Here is a 21,651-nt window from a genome sequence, read left to right as displayed (position 1 = left end):
TGATGAAGTGTGATCGATAATGCCTATACTCGAAATTTGTCTCGTTATCACAGGTGTCGTAATATTCTCCGTCGTGAATGCTGTTGTGGTTAAGTATTACTTTGGTGGCAGCAAATTTCGTGAAAAATCAGAGTCAGCTTTCCAGCCTGTTGAAAAAGACGATATGGGACATTCGTATTATTAAAGGACGTGGTTCTTGGCAACTGCTTGAGACATCAGTCTGCTAGAATTCTGCAGCTACTTATCTTCATCGATTTCCAACTGTAGTTTTGACAGTAGAGGGAGTATGCAGTTGGATAGGGACACTGATATCAATTAATAATGCGCAATCATTGGTTAATAATCGGGACTCGACTTCAATTAAGCATCTTACGAATGGGGCGACTTTAAGAGTGCGATATCACCGGAATAGTAGAGGAAGCGCTTTTATCCGCTGACTAACATTGACAGGCAAAGGTGAACAGATATAAACTTGCAAATACTGCAATCAAAACTTCTTGCATAGAATATTATATTTTGAACTAGAAACGACTCTTATTTTTCTCGCCTAATCGAATATTTAAAACGGTCTGCAATGAAGGTCGAATCGTACGGTTGCGTAATATTTTCATCATTCTTGGTCGTTTGGCTTGTTCCTATGGAGATAGAGTTAAAAAGGGTGTAGATATTGTAAGATTTTTGTGGGATATTTTTTGGTTCAAATGAATGAAATGTTGCCAGAAAAAATTTATAAAACGTGCTTCCTGAAACTGCGTACTATAGTCTCATTAAAAAAGTACAAATTTTATACGTTACTCACAACTCAAGTTTGCATGCTGTCGGGTCTCTAAATAATAAATTTGCAAGTTATGGCCAAATGCTAAAAAACAAACAAAAGAGAATAAAAAAATAACAAAACACAGAAATTCGACAATTTTCTTTTAAAAGAAAGTAATTAGAGTCAAAGTCTTCAATATTCGTCCTCAATGAACAACTTCTTCCAGGTGTGAAAAAAAGAAAAAAAACCACCCACAATGACTGTGACTCGTATTCATTTGCAAATATGGATAAGAGTTATTCAAAACTGTCACGATTTTCATCCCCCTTTAGCTTGTGTTCACTTCAGTAGGAATGTTGATTAAACATTTTTTTGGGTCATTTTATTAAATGTCCTATAATCCTCCTGAGACCTGTCTCAGTACAGTTTCACATGAAGATATAAAATGGGCTGAATTTTGACCCGAAATTCTGTCTATTTTATATCTACATGTGAAAATGACCGAAAAAAATGTTTGATCAACATTTCTACTAAAGAATCGACAGCTTGAAAGTTATAAAGTTCAGCATGGAAATGCAAATGGCGAGTCAAGTGACATTTAGTTACGAAAACGATAAACAGCAAATTTTATTAATTCTCGCCGTAATCTTCAAATCGTCCCTTCAGAAAAATAACCAAACAGGCTATATCACTAACGATGCGGAAATTTTCGTTTTTACGCTCTAGGGGCAGAAGTAGAGGACAGAAAGTGAAACGATCTTAAGTTTGCTATTTGCCGTGAATGAGGTGCTTAACTCTGTAATATCTTATTTGTTGCCCAGTTTTTCGGCAGTTGTGGCGTCGCGTCCTCAAAAAGAACGCTTGCGCTACCTGATGTGTTTTCGCATAGATCCGCAAGATTGAGTCTGATGTGTTTTCGCATACATCAGCAAGATTGGGTCTCATCGAAAAATGACAGCAAAAGAGTGCTAGACGACTTAAAATGGTTTATTACAGAGGTCGTGTATTATATAGCAATCCACGATTGTCTTTAGCAAGCTAAATAAGCGACTTTTCCTGAAAAGGAAAAAAAGCTACCAAACAGAAAGATGCGCGGAGTTGTTACGTTTTTGCGGTTTAAAATTCATCAAGTTTTTATAGCGCGGGTATTCCAGTTAATGCGTCATTTCATCTTTTCTAAACAGCTCAGCAGAAAAAGAGCGTCGTTTCTGGAAGGAAGTGCGTTCCTTTAGGAAAAGCCGAAAATAAGTCGCCAGAGGCAGGGTTCATAAAGCCCGAAAGGAGGTATTGTTCTCGTCGGAGATTCTTGCTACTTTTGAGGGGTTACACTTCAGCTGGGGAAAACATGTTGTTCGCAGTGGATATTGGCGTTTTCGTTGGGTCAGTGGTTGTTCTATCTTTTGTGTATGTCTCTTTTCTCAAGAAGATGGTGAAAACATCTTCTGAGGTTAGCAAAGAGAGAGAGAAGTCTGCAAGCAGCAAGAACCACATTAAGGCTGACTAACTGAGAGGAATTTCCATCCATAAAATTCATATTACAGGATAACGGGCACAAAAGTGTATAAAAGTAATCAAGACCTTATTTCTCACTGGCACACAGCACTTCTATCATTGAGATAGGGCCGATAAAGCCACAGACTTTCAAAGTGATATTCTGCATCATCGCCGCTGGGCTATCTAACACTGTTTATCAGGAAGAAAGAATCATGGAACCATATTTTGCGAAAAACTGTGGTACCTCTTTATTTAACAATTCTCTAAAATAAATCTGCATCGATTGAAGGTGGCATTGACTCCAACATACACGTTTTCTACCTAATTTTTCCCCACTGACAGCGAAATAATTTTATCTCCTAATGATCTAAATTGCACTGATATTTTAAAGTACCAAACATTCGCATCGTGTTAAGTTATATAATAATAAATTTGATCGATCAGTTCTTGTAAAATACATTACTTAAATCAGTAAGTCCAACTGGTGGTAAAAAACGAGAATGTGTCGAGTAAATATCCACCGTAGAATAATCCTAAATATCACACATGATTTACATCATGCATGAAGCTTGACCAGCCATCAGATGTAGAGCTCAGGTATAAAACTTCGCGAATATCAGTTAAATTAGGAATTTCTTTCGCCATTTATTTAATAACTTGAACTGTAAGACTAAACACGGTTTTTTCAAGATTCTATTATTTCTTCTGAGGTCCTCTCGGAGGTTATCATTTTGGGTAACCTACATTCATAGTTTAAATAACTTTTTTCCCCCAGATTTTTTTGAAGTTAATCAGGTAAATAAAAAGTTGTAAAATTATTCCATGGCAGTGTAGCTCTTTCATAAATTGTTTTTATTTACTAATGCAAATAGCACAAGGGTACCTGTTGATGAAATCTCTGCGCAGCCACAAACTTTAAAAACATTGCTCAGCACCCTTCCGCGGGCCGTCCTAAACAATTTTTTTTTTTGCAATGTTAGTTGGTTGCTTGCTACAACAAGAACAACGATATGCAGCATATAGCATCATATTACTTTTCAAAAACGAGGACATAAATTTGCGCTTTCAAAAACCGAGATTATATTTATGGGGGACTGGGATAAGCCCGAATAATTTTATTACCAGGACTACTCGATTATCTCTGGGGATAAGAAAGCACCCGGATTTGCAAACGTTTCATCTAAGGTCGGCGGACAAATTCACGAAAACAATTCGGTTAAGTTCTACTAACACGTGAGGAAAACATTATAAAGCGACTCAAGACTCAAAAAGGTAAGAGAAGAGCATGTTTTTGATCTAAGGCAAGAGAGCTTTTGACTGAGATGAAAACGTTTTCTAGAGAATTCAAATGTTCAGGGAAGCAATCATAAATAATTCACAAGCGACCTCCGAAAGTAGGAATAAAAAGTTTAACAAAATCGGTTAAAGCTCTAACCACGAAAATATCGTTCCTTTTTCGTGAAGCTTAGAACTACACGAAAGGCGAACAATCCTGCAACGTTATTTCTGAGGAAAACGAGAAACGTGTGGCAAGTCGCTTTGCAGAAATTATCCAGAACACCTGCAGAAGCGGGTCGTTGAGATCAAATTTTTCTAACATACTTGTTTATTCGAGTAAGTGAAATTTATTAACAATGTTATAGTCACCACAAACTCCAATTCTCCATGTACAAACTGAAAATCCAGTGGTCTTGAAATTCATACACTTTCGCAGTTGAAAAACTGAAGAAAAAAGTAGCAAGGTTATGGTAATTGCTTCGGCCCTTGAAGACAATAACTTTCGTTTTCTTGGAAATTCGCGTGACCTCGGATAAGCTAACGTGACATACATTGAGTACTTCCGGTTTCTTCAAGAGTGCACCTTGAACTCTCAAATTAGAACTGAAATTGAGTTCATTTCGTTAACTTCGCCCAATGCTGTATATTGCAAAAGATCAAGCAATGGTCAAAATCATTTTTCTGCAAATTGTACCATATGTGGTCGCCTGCAATGTCCTTTGCCTCCACGTCAGCGGCCATTCCAGCGAATCATGCTCACAGAAGGATAGCGAGTGTGGAGAAAAGGGATCCATATTGGTAAGAAATGAATCATTAGTCACTACTATTTAATCGAGACTCTATATTTTTCCGATGTTAGGTGTCTAACTGCTATGATTTCAAGTCAGTTTTCTTTTTCTTTTTTTTTCTCTATTTACGGTTAACTTTTTTTATGACTGACAGTTAAAATTTTTCATTTGTTACGCCTAACGGTTAAATATTTTGGCCGCTTTACCGCTAAAGGTTACCCCATTGCGACCTTGTAGAATATGTCCTCTGTTTCCATTCAATGCAGTTCCTCTTGCCTTCGAGTTTCCAAAAATAATGAAATAATTTCCAGCATGTAAATAAGTGTAGTGTATTAGTGAGCGTACAGCGGAACAAATGTTGTGACAAAAACTTTTAAAAAAATCAAAAATTTTTAAGGCGTTTAAAAGAATTGATTGAAACTATTAAAACAGTAATATAGTAAAAAGAACACTGATAACTGTGAGCGCAAATACGTCAGGCCTCGGAAACCGATATGTATATTAGTTGATGACCGAAATAAACGGACCAATGAGAATCTAGATATTCAACATCTGGATTCCGCGTCGAGACGGGGGGAAGGGTGATTTTCCTCTTTCGAAACTTCTACTGATAAATAAGTTAGCAAGGCAAATATTTCATTTTTTCATATTTTGTATGTTGTAGACACAAGCGAAGGAATGTAACAGCAACGATTTTCAAAGTATTTTTGAAATCGAGGATGCGCTAAATGATCTGCACTCAAAGTCAGCTGGTTTTCCCGAGTTCCGAAAAAAACTTGATGATGTAAAGGCCTCGGTGGAAGAACAGAAAGACAAAAACAAAGACAGTTGCAAAGGCAAATCGGATAAAATATCCTATGAAGAAGTGAAAAAAGTTATTACAACCACTATATCTAGCGTTAAAAAATTTAAAAGTAAAGATCCTCTGAACATTTTAAAGGGTGTTCTTGACATTGCCCCAACCCTTTTAAACCTGGTTGCCCCTGTTAACCCTTACAGCTTTATTTTACGGGGACTTGCAGAAGCCGTTGGCGTGTTGATAACGGAAAGCAAACCAAATCAGCCAAGTGTGGTACGCCAACTAGCAAATGTTGTGCACCATGAGATGATTCACTTTAACAAAAGGTTACATGATCAGAAATATAACGGGCTTGAACGTCGCGTGTCAGAACAAATTCTTCAGTTGCAGCGAATGAAAGACGGAGAGAAATTAGATGATCCTTCTCTGTGGAATGATTACGCACAATTTTTGGGTGAGCTTGCAAGCAGATTTGAGTCACCGCTTCCTTTTAAGTATGAAAGCAACCTGACAGAGGATCCCGATGTGAAAGATTTCGTAACAGCCGTAGTTAAGTACTCTGAAGCTCACTCTTGCTTCATGGCTCTTCTGCTCGTTGCTAAAGCAAAATATTTAGAATTAGGAACGGCGCGCGAAGACGACGTAGCCACCGTGGACCGTAAAATGATTTTCCAAATTGAAGAAGCTAAAGATAAACTCTTTTTTCTGTCAGAAAAGAGATTTTTGACATTTCTTGGAAGAATTGAGGGCGGAAAACTGACCAAAATTGTGGCTTTGAGCCGGAGATTTCGTGATAGAAGCCTGTTAGAAACCGTTCGACAGAGCTTGGGTTTGTCGCCAATGCCGGATTTATCAACAGTCGAGTCTTCTGCGAAGAAAGTGAGTAAACAGGCAGTGACCTTGAGGTCAGGAAAGAAATGCAATGGGTTTCTTTACCGGTACTTTGGCAAAAACGTTTCCATTCAGTTTATCAATGACGTTGACCTTCCGATAAAGATTGTTTCGGGTGAAGTCGGCTGGAGTCGACAGAACGAACTTCAGTTTGTGCAAATCGTTCCACCTCGCTCAAGGTATCGCCGGGAGACTAATTTCACATTCTCTACCGGAGGGTACATAGTTCTGTATTTAGACGGCAATATGTTGGGCTCCGATTCAGAGAATACCAGAGTTATCGAATTTGCCGCGTCAAGTCAGTTTTTTATGTATTCTAAAATAAACATGCAAGACAAAACTGACGAAGAGTTTCAGCGCGGTCTGAACGCCTACAACTCTGTACTTTTCTGAAAATGGAAAATATTACATCGCCAAAGCTGAGATTTTTGTTTGTTGGCCCAATCGCACTTTTCGATTCATCATTCAAGACTTTGACCCAGAAGCTGTTGGAGATGGACAATTATTATTAGGATAGACACTTTCATCCATTAACTTCGTTCCCAGGGCATCTCCTTTACAAACCTCTATTAGGTGAATTTAGGAAATAGAGCCAAAATGTTGTTGGAAGAGTGCAATACATCTCTTCCCTTTCCCACCGAACTTTAATCTACTACTAGACGCTCGAGGAGCGTTCACTCGGGCTTCGTATCGAGCGTTTTACTCATCATTTTCTTCCTCATTACTATTTAATTTATCATTTTTCTTGCATCAAACTCCAAAGCAGGATCACTATCTGTTGTTACATTGTTTGATGTAGCTTGTTGATGTGTATCATTATCGTCTGCACCATTTTGTAAAGTTGTGAGGTTGCTATCAATATTGTTAATATCAACGAGTATAATGGATTATGCACTTTGAGCTAGTTAAGAACTTGCTGTATTAACTCTGGTCGTGATGCTTGAAAATAAAGATGTCCTCTAGATTGTAACTTTCTTTTAAGCTTAAGTATTATTATACAAGATCTATCAGGTGGATGAAGGAGTTAATTACATGTCTGATCACATTCCCCTTGCGAAATGGATTTTGGAATTCCTAGGAATTCCCAACTATAACAACTCTGGCTCTAAAAACCAAGAAATTCCCAAAAATTCTCAGAAATTCCAAGTTTATAGCTAACAGGACTTGGAATTCTTAGAAATTCCTAGGAATTCCAACTCAGAGCACCAATGACTTTCCCTGAAAAGCTGTAAATCTAAAAAATTCCCAGGAATTTTCAGGAATTTCTAGCAATGTTTGAGAATTACTGGGAATTTTAAGCAAAAATTTGAGGATAATAATATAAAATAAATACTAAAAATTAAAAAATCCCAGCTAAAATTCAAGTATTCAATGAAATTTATTTACAAGCTTAATTAAGGTTTACATGTAAAATATTTTTGTATGTTAACGTCAACATGTGGTAATATTAGGATGGAATTTGATTTATTTTTCTTTTCTTGAAAACTTCATATGAATTAATCCTCAATTACAGCTATTCATGTAGAATAGTCCTAATTAATCATTAAATTTGGTTAGACAAAAATTGTGAATAAAACCTGCTGATTCTTTTCCATAAAATACAATATCTTAAATTGTATTTATTGCAATAAATACTATCAGTCTAAAAATAGTCTAAAAATTGATCATTTAGTTTTGGATGATGCTACAAATGGTATTTAACCCTTTCACTCCCAGAGACAGGCTTTGACTTGATTTTATGTGGTTGTAACTTATTTGGATAAAACTATTGTGTGTGAACATTCAAATGTACGCTGTCAGGCAGCACTTTCATATTTTACTCATTATTTTCGTTGATTCTGCACATTGAAATTCAAAGATTTCTTCTCAAATTTTGACCTAGCACCCTTGGGAGTGAAGGGGTTAATTACAGTTAAATATAATTGATTTTTTAATTAAAATCTTGTTGTAACTGTAACAATAAATTAGAATGAAGTTATCCTAAACTGCAGACTTAGCTGCTGTTTTTCTTTTTTTCCTGGGCTCACAGCTTTCCCTGTTAGCCTTGAATGAGGTTGTCTACAAAAAGCTTGACCATTTTGCATTTGGATTCCATGCCGTCTGAATTTGAAAAAAAAAAAAAAAAAAATATATGTATATATATATATATATATACCTATATACATAAGTTAAAGAATTAAAGAGGACACATCGATTCTCTGTGACTCTGAGTTTCGCGCCTAAGTGCTCGTCAGACAGAACTTTTCACAGAGAATTGATGCGTCCTCTTTCATTCTTTAACTTATGTATACTTAGCTCTGCTACCACAGCATTGAGCACTTTATGCCAAGGTAGACTCTACCCCACATTCATTTATATACCTATATATAAATATATATTAAAAGCTCAGACAATGCCTTAGATAGCTATAAGGAAAAGGGCCTTCATTGGAATCTCAATTTAACAAAGTGCACTGGGATTGGGAAATCTCTGTTATATTGAATGACTTTTATATTGGAGTTAGTACATCTCTCCCACAGATTTTACTGAAAAAGGGCTGAATACAGTATTTTGTTTTTACCAAGGAGGGCTTCTTTATGTAATAAGGTTTATTTAATCACAGTTTGCATTATGAATCTTGAATGTTACCAAAACGCGACTAAAGTAATCTTGAAACCTTACTGATAGATTTCATCGTAAAGCAGAAGCTTAAGAAACTGCAGCATGCAAGTGACCGATTCGATTCTCAGAATTATTCTAGTTTCAGTTGCGCCGAGCGTTATGTAAGCTTAATTCAAGCCGTTATATCTATTCTTTGATAAGATTTTGATCACGTAACGAATATCGCAATTTTTACTCACCACAAACTTTCAAAATCGTAGCTCTATAAATGGCCACTCGACCCTTGTTTGTACCAGTCAGTATGTCAATTGTTTTCCGTTCTTTTAACTCCACGGCGCCAACGACTTTCTTTTCATTTACAACACTCACGCTGTTCTCGTTTTCCCATTGAACCACAATAAAACCTTTCTTGAGAAATGTTATAGCGGAGCTCGCAGAGCGTAGCCCCACAGTTATTAGTGGAGCTCGCAGAGCGTAGCCCCACAGTTATACAAAATGGTAGTAGTAACCCATCAAGCCGAAAAAATTTGGACTAACGACCGTACGACCGTACGACCGTACGACCGACCGTACAAGGTGCTACTTTTAACATGCGTGGTCAACTGTACCGCGGGCACGCCAACGCCACGACTTTGTCCAGTAGTCCAGTGGTCAGTGCACCGGGCTCCGAGTCGGACGACCCGAATTGCTTGGTTGAATTTTAGAATTCAAACTATTTTCACAAAACCACAACTCACCAACGTGCAAAAAGATATATCAAAACACAAAGAGCAGAAAAAAAAATGAAAGAAGCCACATTGGAAGTAGTCAGTCTGTAAATATTTGTGGGCAGTAAGCGCAAAAAAGGGAGATATTAATATGGTATAGTGAATGGGAAATGAGGATGGGCAGCATCTCTTGGAACTTTCTTGCCATCAACCTGCAAATCCAAATTATCACAGAAAAACTGTAAGCCCTCTTCATTACCACAAAGTATATTTATTATAAAATTTAACTAAAAATTACTTAAATCACAAAAGCCTTACACCATCAGATGTACAGTGTGACGCCATTGTCTTGCTTACTTAGACTAGTTCCTCTTTCCTTATCTATATATTCATATAGTTAGCTCTTTGAATTTGGTATTGGATCAAATAGTAATTTCCTCGGTAATGATTTTCGTTATTCTTATCACTGCTCTCTTTGATATTGTATTGACACTGCAAGAAGAAATCAACTTTTTTCAGGCCTTATTTCAACTACTAGTTGGGTAGTGTTCATAACTGCGAGGATCGTTTATATTCGTCTCTTCAACCACAGTGCATATGATTTTCACATACCAGTATTTTGAAACATGTAGAAATCAGTTATTGGTCACTCCCAGGAGTGACCAAAAGTGAGCGAATGAGTGAGGTAAACAGATCATTCATTTTCATGCATACTGTTCCTGAAAATTTTCCAACATCTCTACTATGAAAGTTACAGGCTTAAATCTTAGACCCCTGAGAGTTAAAAACATCTAAATTCTCCCAACAATATCAAAGCTGAACCAAACATTGTAGTTTGATGAGAATAAAGAAAAATCAGCTTCAGATTTCAACACATATTATACCTGACTGTGTATTTAACCTGGATCAGTTTTGTAAATTTACTTGATGAGTAACATATGTTAAATTTAAAATCATTATTTACATGTATGTCATGGCCCCTGTTAATTTCCTATTCTGAGGCCATTTTGCAGTTATAGATCTTAAGGCCTGAGAGACTTTGAGAAAAGAGGACAATACATTGTTCACATGTATGTTGATTTAGAGCTGTTATTGCTGAGTGTAGGAAGATGGATGGGTTAGCCTTCCAGCAAATCATTCATTAACCTTTTGACCTCTATGAGAGACTAGCATCTAATTTCTCCTTACAATATCAGCCCTAAATCACACATTAAGGTCATGAGAATAAAGGAAATGATCACCAGCTAAAGAAGCTCTTGATTGTTAAACAGATTCTCCTTGTCGGCACCTTAAGAAATGTATAGAGAACAGTATGGGGAAAATACAAACTGATGTTTGGTTGTAAAGGTTAACTCTAGAAAAAAATTATTTTTTTAAACCTGTAGCTAACGGCGTAATTTCTTCCAGTCGGTGATATATATACTGTACGATTTTATGCCAGCAACTAACGGCAAAATTTCATCCAGTCGGTAATGTATATACTATAAGATTTTACGCCGGTAACTAACGGCGTAATTTCTTCCAGGTAACTGGTCAAGTCGCCCGAGAGTCATCTCGCCCGAAGTCATGTCGCCTGAAACCTGAGTCATGTTGCCCGAAATTTTAGTAATGTCGCTCGAAAAAAAAAGTCAAGTCGCCCGAAGAAACAAATACTAAAACGATCTGAATTTCAGACGGTTAATAGGCAATAACGTTGAGAAATTTTTTTCACTAAGGCGCTCTTTGTTTCTGACAACACCATAAAGATTCTTAAGGGGTTGTTCGTTCCTAACAACAAAGGAAAACGTTGTTCGTTTCCAACAACAAAATGAAGCGTTGTTCGTTTGGTATGTAATCGTTTCTTACTCACGGACGTTTCGTAAGCTTGAGAAACTTTTTCTTGGTTTCTAACAATACCATGAAGACTTATATTACACGGAAATCGATCGTATGCTCGGAATTGAAATATGTTTGAATAACGATTCTAAAAGCGTTGTTAGTTTCTAACAACAAAGGGAAGCGTTCTCCGTTTCTAACAAAAAAATGAAGCGTTGTTCGTTTGTTATGTACTCTTTTCTTACTCACGGACATTTCGTAAGCTTGGGAAACTCTTTCTTGTTTCTTAAAATGCCATGAAGACTTTGACTAAGATTTTACGATTTTTACGCTTAAGTATAAAACTTCGCGAATATCAGTTAAATTAGGAATTTCTTTTGTCATTTAGATTATAATTTTAAGTGTAAGACTGAACACGGTTTTTTAAGATTCTTTTTTTTTCCTCTGAGGCCCTTTCGTAGGTTATCATTTTGTGTAATCTACATTCATAGTTTAAATAACTTTTTTCCTCCAGAGTTTTTTTATTTAATTATGTAAATTAAAATGTTGTGAAATTATTCCATAGCAATGTAACTCTTTCAAAAACTGCCTTTATTTACTGATGCAAATAGCGCAAGGTTACCTGTTGGTGAAATCTTCTGCGCAGCCACAAACATTGCTCACTACCCCTCCACGGGCCGTCCTAAACAAGTTTTATTTTTGCAATGTTAGTTGGTTGCTAGCTATGCAGTATATAGTGTTATTACTTTTCAAAAACGAAGACATAAATTCGCGCTTTATATGTACTATTTCGGCTGAAACCGAGGTTATATTTATGGGGGACTGGTATCAGCCAAAAGAATTTCATAACCAGGACTACTCGATTTTTTTTGAAACCGAAAGCTCTGGGGATGTGCATGCGCGAAAGTAGTCAAAATATTGTCCGTATGGCATAAGGAAGTACCCGAATTTGCGAACGTTAACCAAAGTTATTCAGTTAAATTCCACTGACACGTAAGGAAAAAATTAAAAAGCGACTCAAGACTAAAAAAGATAAGACAAGAGCATGTTTTGATCTGAGGCAAGAGAGCACTTGTCTAAGGTGAGTACGTTATCAGGCGAATGAAGGAAGCAATTAGTAATGCACAAGCGACTTCGGAAAGCAAGAATAAAAAGTTTAACGGAATCAGTCAGAGCTCTAGCCACGAACATATCGCTCCTTTTCGTGGAGCTTAGAACTACATGTAAGGCGAACAATTTTGCATCGTTACAGAGGAAAACGAGAAAAGTGTGGCAATTCGCTTCGCAAAAATTATTAATAAACCTGCAGAAGCGGGTCGTTTAGATCAAATACTAACATACTTGTTCATCTAAATTTTTGTTTCGAAGTGAAGTTTATTTGCATTATTAGGGTCACCACAAACTCCAATTATCAATGTAGAAACTTAAAATTCTTACATTTTCGCGGTTGAAAAATTGAATAAAAACAGTAGCAAGGTTATGGAAATTGATCCAGCCCTTGTAGACAACTTTCGGTTTTAACCGGAACTTCGGTTGACCTCGGCTAGGCTAGCGTGACATACATTCAGTACTTCCGGTTGCTTCAAGAATACACCCTGAATCCTCGAATGAAAACTTAAATTGAGTTCCTTTCGTTAAATTCATCCAATCCTATATATTGCAGAGGTTCAAGCAATGGGCAAAATCATTTTTCTGCAAATTGTACTTTATTTGGTCGCCTGCAATGTCCTTTGCCTCCACGCCAGCGGCCATTCCAGCGAAACATGCTCACAGGAGAATAGCGAGTGTGGAAAAAAGGGATCCAAATGGGTAAGAAAGTAATTAGTCATTACTATTAAATTGAGATTCTATATTTTTTTTCCAATATTAGGTTTCTACCTGTTATGATTTTAAGTCAGTCTATGAAGGTCTCAATGGAGTGGCGACTTCTTCGGCGATCGGTTAAAATTTTTTTCCAGTAAGCGGCTAACGGTAAACATCTTTCAATCAACGCCAGAATTATTTTTTTACGGTTAACTTTCTCTGCGACAAACGGTTAAAATTTGTCAGTTGTTCCGCCTAACGGTTAAATATTTTGGCCGGTTTACGGCTATCGGTTAACCCATTGAGAGCCTCTTGAGTATTTCTTCTGTTCCCATTCAATCGGGTTCCTCTTGCATTCAAATTTTCTAAAAGTAATAAAATAATTTCCAGCATGAAAATAGGTGGTGTATTAGTGAGCATACAGCAGAACGAATGTTGGGATAAAAACGATATAAAAAAACTATTTTGAAGCATTTAAAAGAATTGATTGAAACTATTAAAAAACAACACGTAATATATTAAACAGAACTGTATTTTCTCTTTTCAAAACTCTTATGGATTAATAAGTTAGCAAGGTAAATATTTGATTTTTTTGGTCTTTTGTTAAATTAAATTTGTTGTAGGTACAAGCGAAGGAATCTAACAGCAACGATTTTCAAAGCATTCCCAGCGAAATCGAGGAAGCGTTAAACGAAGCGTTGCACTCAAAGTCAGCTGGTTTTCCCGAATTCCGAATAAATCCTGATGAGATAATGGCCTTGATGGAAGAACAGAAAGGCAAAAACAAAGACAGTTCCAAAGGTGAATCGGATAAAATATCTCTTGTGACAAAATTGACAAAAGTTGTTACAACCATTCAAAAAGGCATTGAAAAAATAAAAACTAAAGATCCTCTAAAAATTTTTGAGGGTGTTCTTGACATTGTCTCAAGCCTTTTAAACCTGGTTGACGCTGGTAAACCTTACAGCTTTATTTTTCGGATTCTTTCGGAAGCTGTTGGCATGTTTTTCACGGAAAGCAGACAAAATCAGCCAAGCGTGGTACATCAACTGACAGATGTTGTTCACGGTGAGATGATTCACTTTAACAAAAGGTTACAGGATCAGAAATATGACGGACTTAAACTTCGCGTGTCAGAACAAATTTTTCAGCTGCAGCGAATGAAAGAAGGAGAGAAATTAGATGATCCTTCTCTGTGGAATGATTACATGCAATTTTTGGGTGAGCTTGCGAGCAGGTTTGAGTCACCGCTTCCTTTCAAGTATGAAACTGGCTACCTGATAGAGGATCCCGATGTAAAAGATTACGTAACAGCCGTAGTTAAGTACTCTGAAGCTCACTCTTGCTTCATGGCTCTTCTGTTCGCTGCTAAAGCAAAGTATACAGAATTAAGAACCGCGCACGAAGACGACATAGCCACTGTGGACCGTAAAATGACTTTCCAAATTAAAGAAGCGAAAGGGAAACTGTCTTTCCTTTCAGATAGGAGATTTTTGACATTTCTTGGAAGAATTGAGGGCGGAAAACTCACCAAAATTGTGGCTTTAAACCGAATACCTCGTGATCGAAACCTGGTCGAAACCGTTCGACAGAGCTTGGGTTTGTCGCCAATGCCGGATTTTTCAACAGTCGAGTCTTCTGCACAGAAAGTGAGTCAACAGGCAGTACCTTTGCGGTCAGTAGAGATTTGCAATTGGCTTCTTTTACAGTACTTTGGCATCAAGTATTCCATTCAGTTTATCAATGAAGCTGACTTTCCGATAAAGATTGTTTCGGGTGAAGTCGGCTGGAGTCAAGGGAACCAACTTCAGTTTGAGAAAATCCTTCCACCTCGTTCATCGTATCGCCGGGAGGCTAATTTCGGCTTCTCTACAGCTGGGTACATATTACTGCATTTAGACGGCGATTCGTCGAGCTCCGATTTGAGAAATACCAGAGCTATCGAATTTGCAGCATCAAAACCTTTTTACGAAAGTAAAATAAACATGCAAGACAAAACTGATGGAGAGTTTTTGCGCGGTCTGAATGCCTACAACGAGAGGTCTGAGGACACTGTAACTTTGTACTTTTCTGAAAATGGAAAATATTACATTGCCAAAGCTGAGATTTTTGTATGTTGGCCTAATCGCACTTTTCGATTCATCATTCAAGACTTTGACCCAGAAGCTGTTGGAGATGGAAAACGTTAGGATAGACCCTCTCGTCCACTGACTTCGTTCCCAGGGTCTCTCTTCTACAAACCTCTATTAGGTGGAGTGGGGAGGGTCGGAAATGAGAGACCCTGTCATGGGAGGGAGGGAGAGAGACACGAAATTCAAAATATTTAGAAAATAGAGCCAAAACAGTTGTTGCAAGAGTGCAATATATCTCCTACCTTTCCCCACAAGACTTTGATCGATACTTTTAGTTTATTTGTAGACTGAGCTTTCTGTGAAGACACATGTTGAAATTCCATATTTTATTTATTAATCATAAAACTATATGAGAAAATACTTCATTTGAAAATTGCTTGGTTGAATTTTAAAATTCTAACTATTTTCACAAAACCATGTTTAAGTATTTAGTATCTTTCCTGAGCTACTCTGCATGTTAAGCTTTGAACACCAGAATTTCATATCACAATTTTGACTCTTAAATGCTTTTGAAACACCTGACAAAAATTCTTTAAACCAATTTTCACCTCACTAACGTGCAGAAAGATATATCAAAACACAAACAAGGAGGAAAAAAAAAGGGAAAAAAGGCCACAGTAGAAGTTGTCAGTATGTAAATATTTGTGGGCAATAAGCACAAAAAAGAAGAGATATTAATATGGTATATTGAATGGGAAATGAGGATGGGCAGCATCTCTTGGAACTTTCTTGCCATCAACCTGCAAATCCAAATTATCACAGAAAAACTGTAAGTCCTCTTCATTACCACCAAGTTTATTTATTATTTTATTTAACTCAAATTACTTAAATCACAAAAGCCTTACACCATCAGATGTACAGTGTGCATATTTAATAAATATAATATAATATAATATATAGTTAGCTCTCTGAATTTAGTATTGAATCAGGTAGTAATTTCCTCAGTAATGATTTTTGTTATTCTCATCACTGCTCTCCTTGAGATTGTATTGACACTGTGATAAGAAATCAATTTTTTTTCAGGCCTTATTTCAACCACTAGTTAAGTAGTGTTCATAACTGCAAGGATCACTTATATTTGTTTCTTCAACCACAGTGCACATATATGATTTTCATATACCAGTATTTACAGTCATGTGAAAACCAATTATAGGTCAATTCCAGGAGTGAAAGAGCTAAACAGATCATTCATTTTCATGCATACTGTTCCTGAAAATTTTCCAACATCTTTATCATGAAAGTTACAGGCTTAAATCCTGGACCCCTGAGAGTTAAAAACATCTTATTTCTTCCAACAATATCACAGCTGAACCAAACATTGTAGTGTGATGAGAATAAAGAAAAATCAACTTCAAATTTCGACACATATTATACCTGACTGTATATTTAACCGGGATGAGTTTAATAAAATTACTTGATGAGTAACTTAGCTCAAATTTTAAATCATTATTTACATGTATGTCATGGCCCCTTTTACTTTCCTATTCTGAGGCCATTTAGCAGTTATAGATCTTAAGGCCTGAGAGACTTTGAGAAAAGAGGACAACATAATGTTCACATGTATGTTGATTTAGAGCTGTTATTGCTGAGTGTAGGTAGATGGATGGGTTAGCCTTCCAGAAAATCATTCATTAACTTCTTGACCTCTATGAGTGACTAGCATCTTATTTCTCCTTACAATATCACTCCTGAATTGCACAAGGTCATGAGAATAAAGGAAATGATCAACAACTAAAGAAACTTGATTGTTATCAAATTCTCCTTGTCCTCACATTAGGTAATGTATAGAGAACAGTATGGAGAATATGCATACTGATGTAAGGTTATAAAGGGTTAAGTTCAGCAGATTGTCTGTGAAATGCTGAATACAATGTTACTTACCTCTATCATTGGAATACAAGCTCTCCAAGGTCTGTTAAAGGATTCAATAACCTTCATGTCTTCATCAGATAGTTGAAAATCAGAAACCTGCAGGTTAATTGCAAGATAATTACAATTTAGTTTTAAAATCAGCGGAAAAAAGTAATCAGAAAAAAAGATTACTCCCTAGGAAAAAATTATTTTGGGCAAAATTAAACAAAAATTCCTGCAGTTAAGGTTCATCCCATTATAACCCCCAAGAGTGATAATTATCTAAGTTCTCCTCACAGTATCACCCCTAAATCACACATTAAGGTCATGAGAGTAAAGGAAATGATCACCAACTAAAGAGGCTCTTGATTATTATACAAAATCTCCTTATCAGCACCTTAAGAAATGTGTAGAGAACAGTATGGGGAAAATGCAAACTGATATTTGGTTGTAAAGGTTAACTTTAGACCACAAAAACTCAATTATGAACATGTTACAACTTGCCACATGACTGACAAACACAGGTCACCAAATCGACAACGTCCCTAAAATTGGTAATTACTGTCATAACACTGCATAGTTTAAAATAACTGTCAGAGACAATTTAAATGCCACATGACTTTGCAAAACTTACCTCAAAGTTGCTCTTAATGCGAGCAGGAGTAACACTCTTGGGTATAACAGACAAACCACGCTGTATCTGAAAGCGGATACAGACCTGCGCAGGAGACTTGCCATATTTACTGGCAATTGCCACCATCTTGGGATCATCCAGAAGGTAGGGATCTCCAGGTTTTGCCCACGGACGATCAGGTGATCCCAGAGGGCTGTATGCTGTTACTGAGGTAAAGGAATAAAATGTAAACAGATTATTTCACATTACGTCTGAGATGCTGTGGACTTCAGGTTAAGAGATAAAGGTTTAAGACTTGAACTATGTATAGCTGTGCATTTGTTAACCCTTAACCTCTAAAAGTGATTAACATGTGACTTCTCCCTACAGCATCCATACATTATCCAGCAAACAGGTAATGAGAAAACTCAAACTTATCAAGCGAAAGTTGTTATAATGATCTAACACCAAATTCCTTCAACTAGTTTACTAAGAAATGTGTAGTAGCTGAAGGGGAGAATTAACAATCAGATCTTAGGTTAAAGGTTTAAAGGAGAAACTTACCAACCACATCTCTCTTCCTGCAATGAGCTAAAAGATCAGCTTGATTGAGGTAGGGATGACACTCCACCTGTAATACAGCAGGCTTTATGCGGCTCTTCTCTATAATGTCATCAACTTGTTTACTGTTAAAATTTGACAATCCTATAAAACAGAAAAATTCAAAAATCACCTGAAGGCCAGTTATACTATTGACCATTAGAATATGTGTAATAGAATTAAGAAGACCTGCTAGATGCAAAATAATAATGATATGAAAAACTAATCTTTTTGGAACTGCTAGTCTTCATAAAGATGTTCGAGCAGTGACAGACGGAAGGAGAGTTTACACTGTGGGTTGCCTGGCACCTTAAGAGAGCACATGGGTCCAAAGATCCAACATTAATACAATACTAAATGAATATAACAATAAGCATCTTGTGTTTGTATTTCCTTTTGGTTAATTGCTGATGACCTAAGCTTTTTTCTCCTTCTCACTCTCTCTCAGGCAAGTAAAGGGTTACAAAAGCTTTCCCCTAATTGCTCCATTGATCTAGACAGTTCCTGAGATGGTTACTAGCACAGATGGCAAAAAAAGCATTTTTGGTCACCCCTAGAAGTGAAAGAGTAGACTCAGAATCCAACATATGAATTATTGGCCAGTGAAAACCACTGTACTCAGATTTTTGACCAATGTATAGTCTTTTGGTCAAAATTTCCTGTAAAACTGTAAATGCTGAATAAAGTCTGGCAAAAGTTCCCTGCAAACTGTTGTAGAGCACATCAATGCAAATAAGTATTACTAATGCCTCAGCATCACTGTCAGTTAAGAAAATAATTAATACCAATGGCTTTGACTAAGCCTTCATCCACTAAGGGCTCCATAGCTTTCCAGGTATCACATGGATCATGATATGCATAGATTACACTTCCATCAGCTTCCTTAGGGAAAGGGTTATCACCATCTTGGAAAGATAATGGCCAGTGTATAAGGTAAAGGTCAAGGTAGTCTAGTTGTAGGTCACTCAGTGTGCGCTTCAGAGCAGGTAGCACATCAGCAGGGTTATGCTTTGTGTTCCATAGTTTAGAGGTGATAAACAGATCCTCTCTTTTCACCTGCCAATAAGAAATAGCATATAAAATTTTTTTCATTAAAATTTGTGTGTGCTGTTCTCCCAAATCCTGAGGTCTACAGGAACATGGGTAAGGAAAATGTAAAATGCTGCACCAAAAGAATTTTAAAAAAGGACAGAGGTCACAATCTAGCCAAGTGGCCCATTCTGCCTGAGTGTATCCCAGTTTCTGTGGTATGAAGTGACTAGGAGTATAACTACTCCTCCCTGGATAGGATGCTCATTCATCATAGCCCACCCCCTCCCGTAGCATTTAATCAGGTTTCTCTAAAAGTTTTCCAGTAACTATTTCTACTCCTAGGTGGGGAGGGGACAGTACCTATCGATACTCCTGGGTGGGGAGGAGCACTTTGAATGTTTAGTGTCTTGCCTAATGCAAGGACACAACTCATCAACCCAGCCTGGGCCAGGTTGTTCAAAGCTGGGTTAAGGTAACTTAGGGTTTGAGGGAAATCTGATTTTAGACCAAAAAGCTTTAAAATTAAAATTCAATATAGTTATTTTTGCCTATAGTTTCATAACTGGATGCTCTGAAAAGAATTGAAAAAAAGATCCAAAAGAGGCTTTTAAACAAAGGAATAAAGCAGGGCGTGAAATTAACTTTTTTTTCTAATAGCCACTTGGCTCCTTAATTCTTCAAAGTGGTAGCCAATTCAAAAAAAGTTGGTCGCCATTTTCAAAGACAAACAAAATCTTTCTTTACACTGTCCGCGTTCTAGATAGACCCTCCAAAATCAAGTTAGGGAAAAGATCTTTAACGTGCTACAAAGTGGACACTAGGATGGATGATATACAACGTTCAGGCTCATTTAAATCCAAGATGGCGTCTAGTTATCGATCGAGATGCATGTGCTACGTTTTGGAAACAAACTTAACGAGGAAGTTTGCCGCGGATTTATTTCATATTTATTTAACTTTCAGGATTTGGTCATCAAAGTGAAAAATTTAGTCGCATTGGCGCCTGTATTAGGCGCAATTTCACGCCCTGTAAAGGAACTCAGATTAAAATTTAATTCTGTGTTTGCGCTAATCAGCCTTCAGACAACCGGGCCCAGGTTTCAAACCCAGACCCTTTGCCCTGCAAGACTGCCAGGTCTCCTATCCCTTGTGTGCAAAAGAAGGGCCTTTTAAACATTCACAAGTCCAAAGATATGTGCATATTTTCAGCCAAATCCATCAATCCAGCTTATTTTCATTCTTTCAAATCTGGATCAATGCTATTTAAGAATTTTCTTTGATGTGACTTGGTATCACTATGATTTAGTATGTCTTGCTGTAAGGCAAGGTTTCTGCACATCCTTAAATTTCACTGTGGATGCAGCTCTTAACTTTGCTAAAAGGAAATGATGGTGAGACAGTATATTTCCTTTAAAATTAGCCCTTTATGATAGAGTAGTACAAGGTATACAAAATTCTTTTCAGCCTTTCTTTGGGTGTGAATAAATTTTATGCCCGTATTAACTGGTGCCCGTAAGACTAGCATTACATATTGTATTGCTCAATCGTCAGGGTTAGAAGACCTCGAAAGTTCCTCAAATAATTCGGTTTACGCCCAAAATCTGAATAGCTCAGTCAACGAGGCACCACTGTGCCGACCAAATTTGAAGCGTTTTTAAGGGCCAAACACGCCGACCTGTAATGTTACAGAAGTCCTCGTTACGCGAACCTCACCCATGAATACTTATCATATCCACTTCTCAAATCGCCGGTTCTAAAATGGTCGTTTCGGATAAAATATCCTCACCGTAGTTCCAATGCAAGCTTTTAGAGCCTCTCCTACTTCCTTTTCATTGCCATAAACTGCAGCACAATCTATATGTCTGTAGCCGGCCTCAATGGCTACTTTAACTGCATTGGCGACTTCGCCCGGTTTACTTTTCCAAGTTCCGAGGCCTAGCGACGGAATTGATCTGCCATTGTTTAACTTAATCGACTGCATTATAATTCAAAGTCGGAAATGGTTCTATTCGTCTTTGCAAATACCTTAAACAGCGAAAGAACTGTCGATTCAAAAATAATTATAACTAGGCTTTTAAAGTCAAGCGACACAAAGGCGTGGTCGCAAAGCCCCAAAGCTGGAGCGACAGAATGATACCTCGGTTGATCTGGGTCGCGATGGACTGAGTCCTTCAGAGAAGATATGACAGAATACTTAAAGAGTTGGGGGAGGTTAAACTCGCTTGTAATAGAGGTTTGCTTTTAAAATGGGGAAGTTGGACTGAGAAATTTTTCGGTAACAAAAAAAAAATGGGGAAATAAAGGACGCACGTAATCACCTGTAAGAGCATCAACAAACGAGCAAAAACAAATTCGCCTTCCTCGACACCACAGTTAACAAAAAACTTGATGGATGCCCAACCACCTGCGTATACAGGAGACTGACACATACTGACCAGCGCCTAACGTATTGTAAAAAATTAATTTACCAAAAGAGGGCGAGGCTAGAGTC

The 21,651-nt window shown here is 37.2% G+C and overlaps 3 protein-coding genes across 3 annotated transcripts; 2 read left to right on the top strand and 1 right to left on the bottom strand.

Annotated features, from left to right (window-relative positions):
- The first annotated feature begins 4,192 nt into the window (after positions 1–4,192).
- Positions 4,193–6,400, top strand: LOC131778071 (uncharacterized). The gene is made up of 2 exons (XM_066159817.1): positions 4,193–4,327; positions 4,982–6,400. Exons 1-2 carry the CDS (start codon positions 4,193–4,195, stop codon positions 6,398–6,400), a joined length of 1,554 nt encoding a protein of 517 aa, XP_066015914.1.
- Positions 6,401–12,036: 5,636 nt separating this feature from the next.
- LOC131777987 (uncharacterized) lies at positions 12,037–15,264 on the top strand. Its single transcript, XM_059094361.2, has 3 exons — positions 12,037–12,211; positions 12,794–12,939; positions 13,557–15,264. The coding sequence occupies exons 2-3, from the start codon at positions 12,805–12,807 to the stop codon at positions 15,120–15,122; spliced, it is 1,701 nt and encodes a 566-aa protein (XP_058950344.2). The 5' UTR covers positions 12,037–12,211; positions 12,794–12,804; the 3' UTR covers positions 15,123–15,264.
- Positions 15,265–15,376: 112 nt separating this feature from the next.
- Positions 15,377–21,251, bottom strand: LOC131777988 (aldo-keto reductase family 1 member A1-like). The gene is made up of 6 exons (XM_059094362.2): positions 20,947–21,251; positions 18,915–19,185; positions 18,094–18,234; positions 17,551–17,756; positions 16,947–17,033; positions 15,377–15,805 (listed from the first exon to the last, which is right to left on the bottom strand). The coding sequence occupies exons 1-6, from the start codon at positions 21,139–21,141 to the stop codon at positions 15,740–15,742; spliced, it is 966 nt and encodes a 321-aa protein (XP_058950345.2). The 5' UTR covers positions 21,142–21,251; the 3' UTR covers positions 15,377–15,739.
- Between the last annotated feature and the right edge of the window lie 400 nt (positions 21,252–21,651).

This window comes from Pocillopora verrucosa, chromosome 12, assembly GCF_036669915.1.
Source record: "Pocillopora verrucosa isolate sample1 chromosome 12, ASM3666991v2, whole genome shotgun sequence".
NCBI classification, from domain to species: domain Eukaryota; kingdom Metazoa; phylum Cnidaria; class Anthozoa; order Scleractinia; family Pocilloporidae; genus Pocillopora; species Pocillopora verrucosa.
The sequence above is the reverse complement of the archived record's forward strand: the minus strand, read 5'-3'. Positions and strand labels throughout refer to the sequence as shown.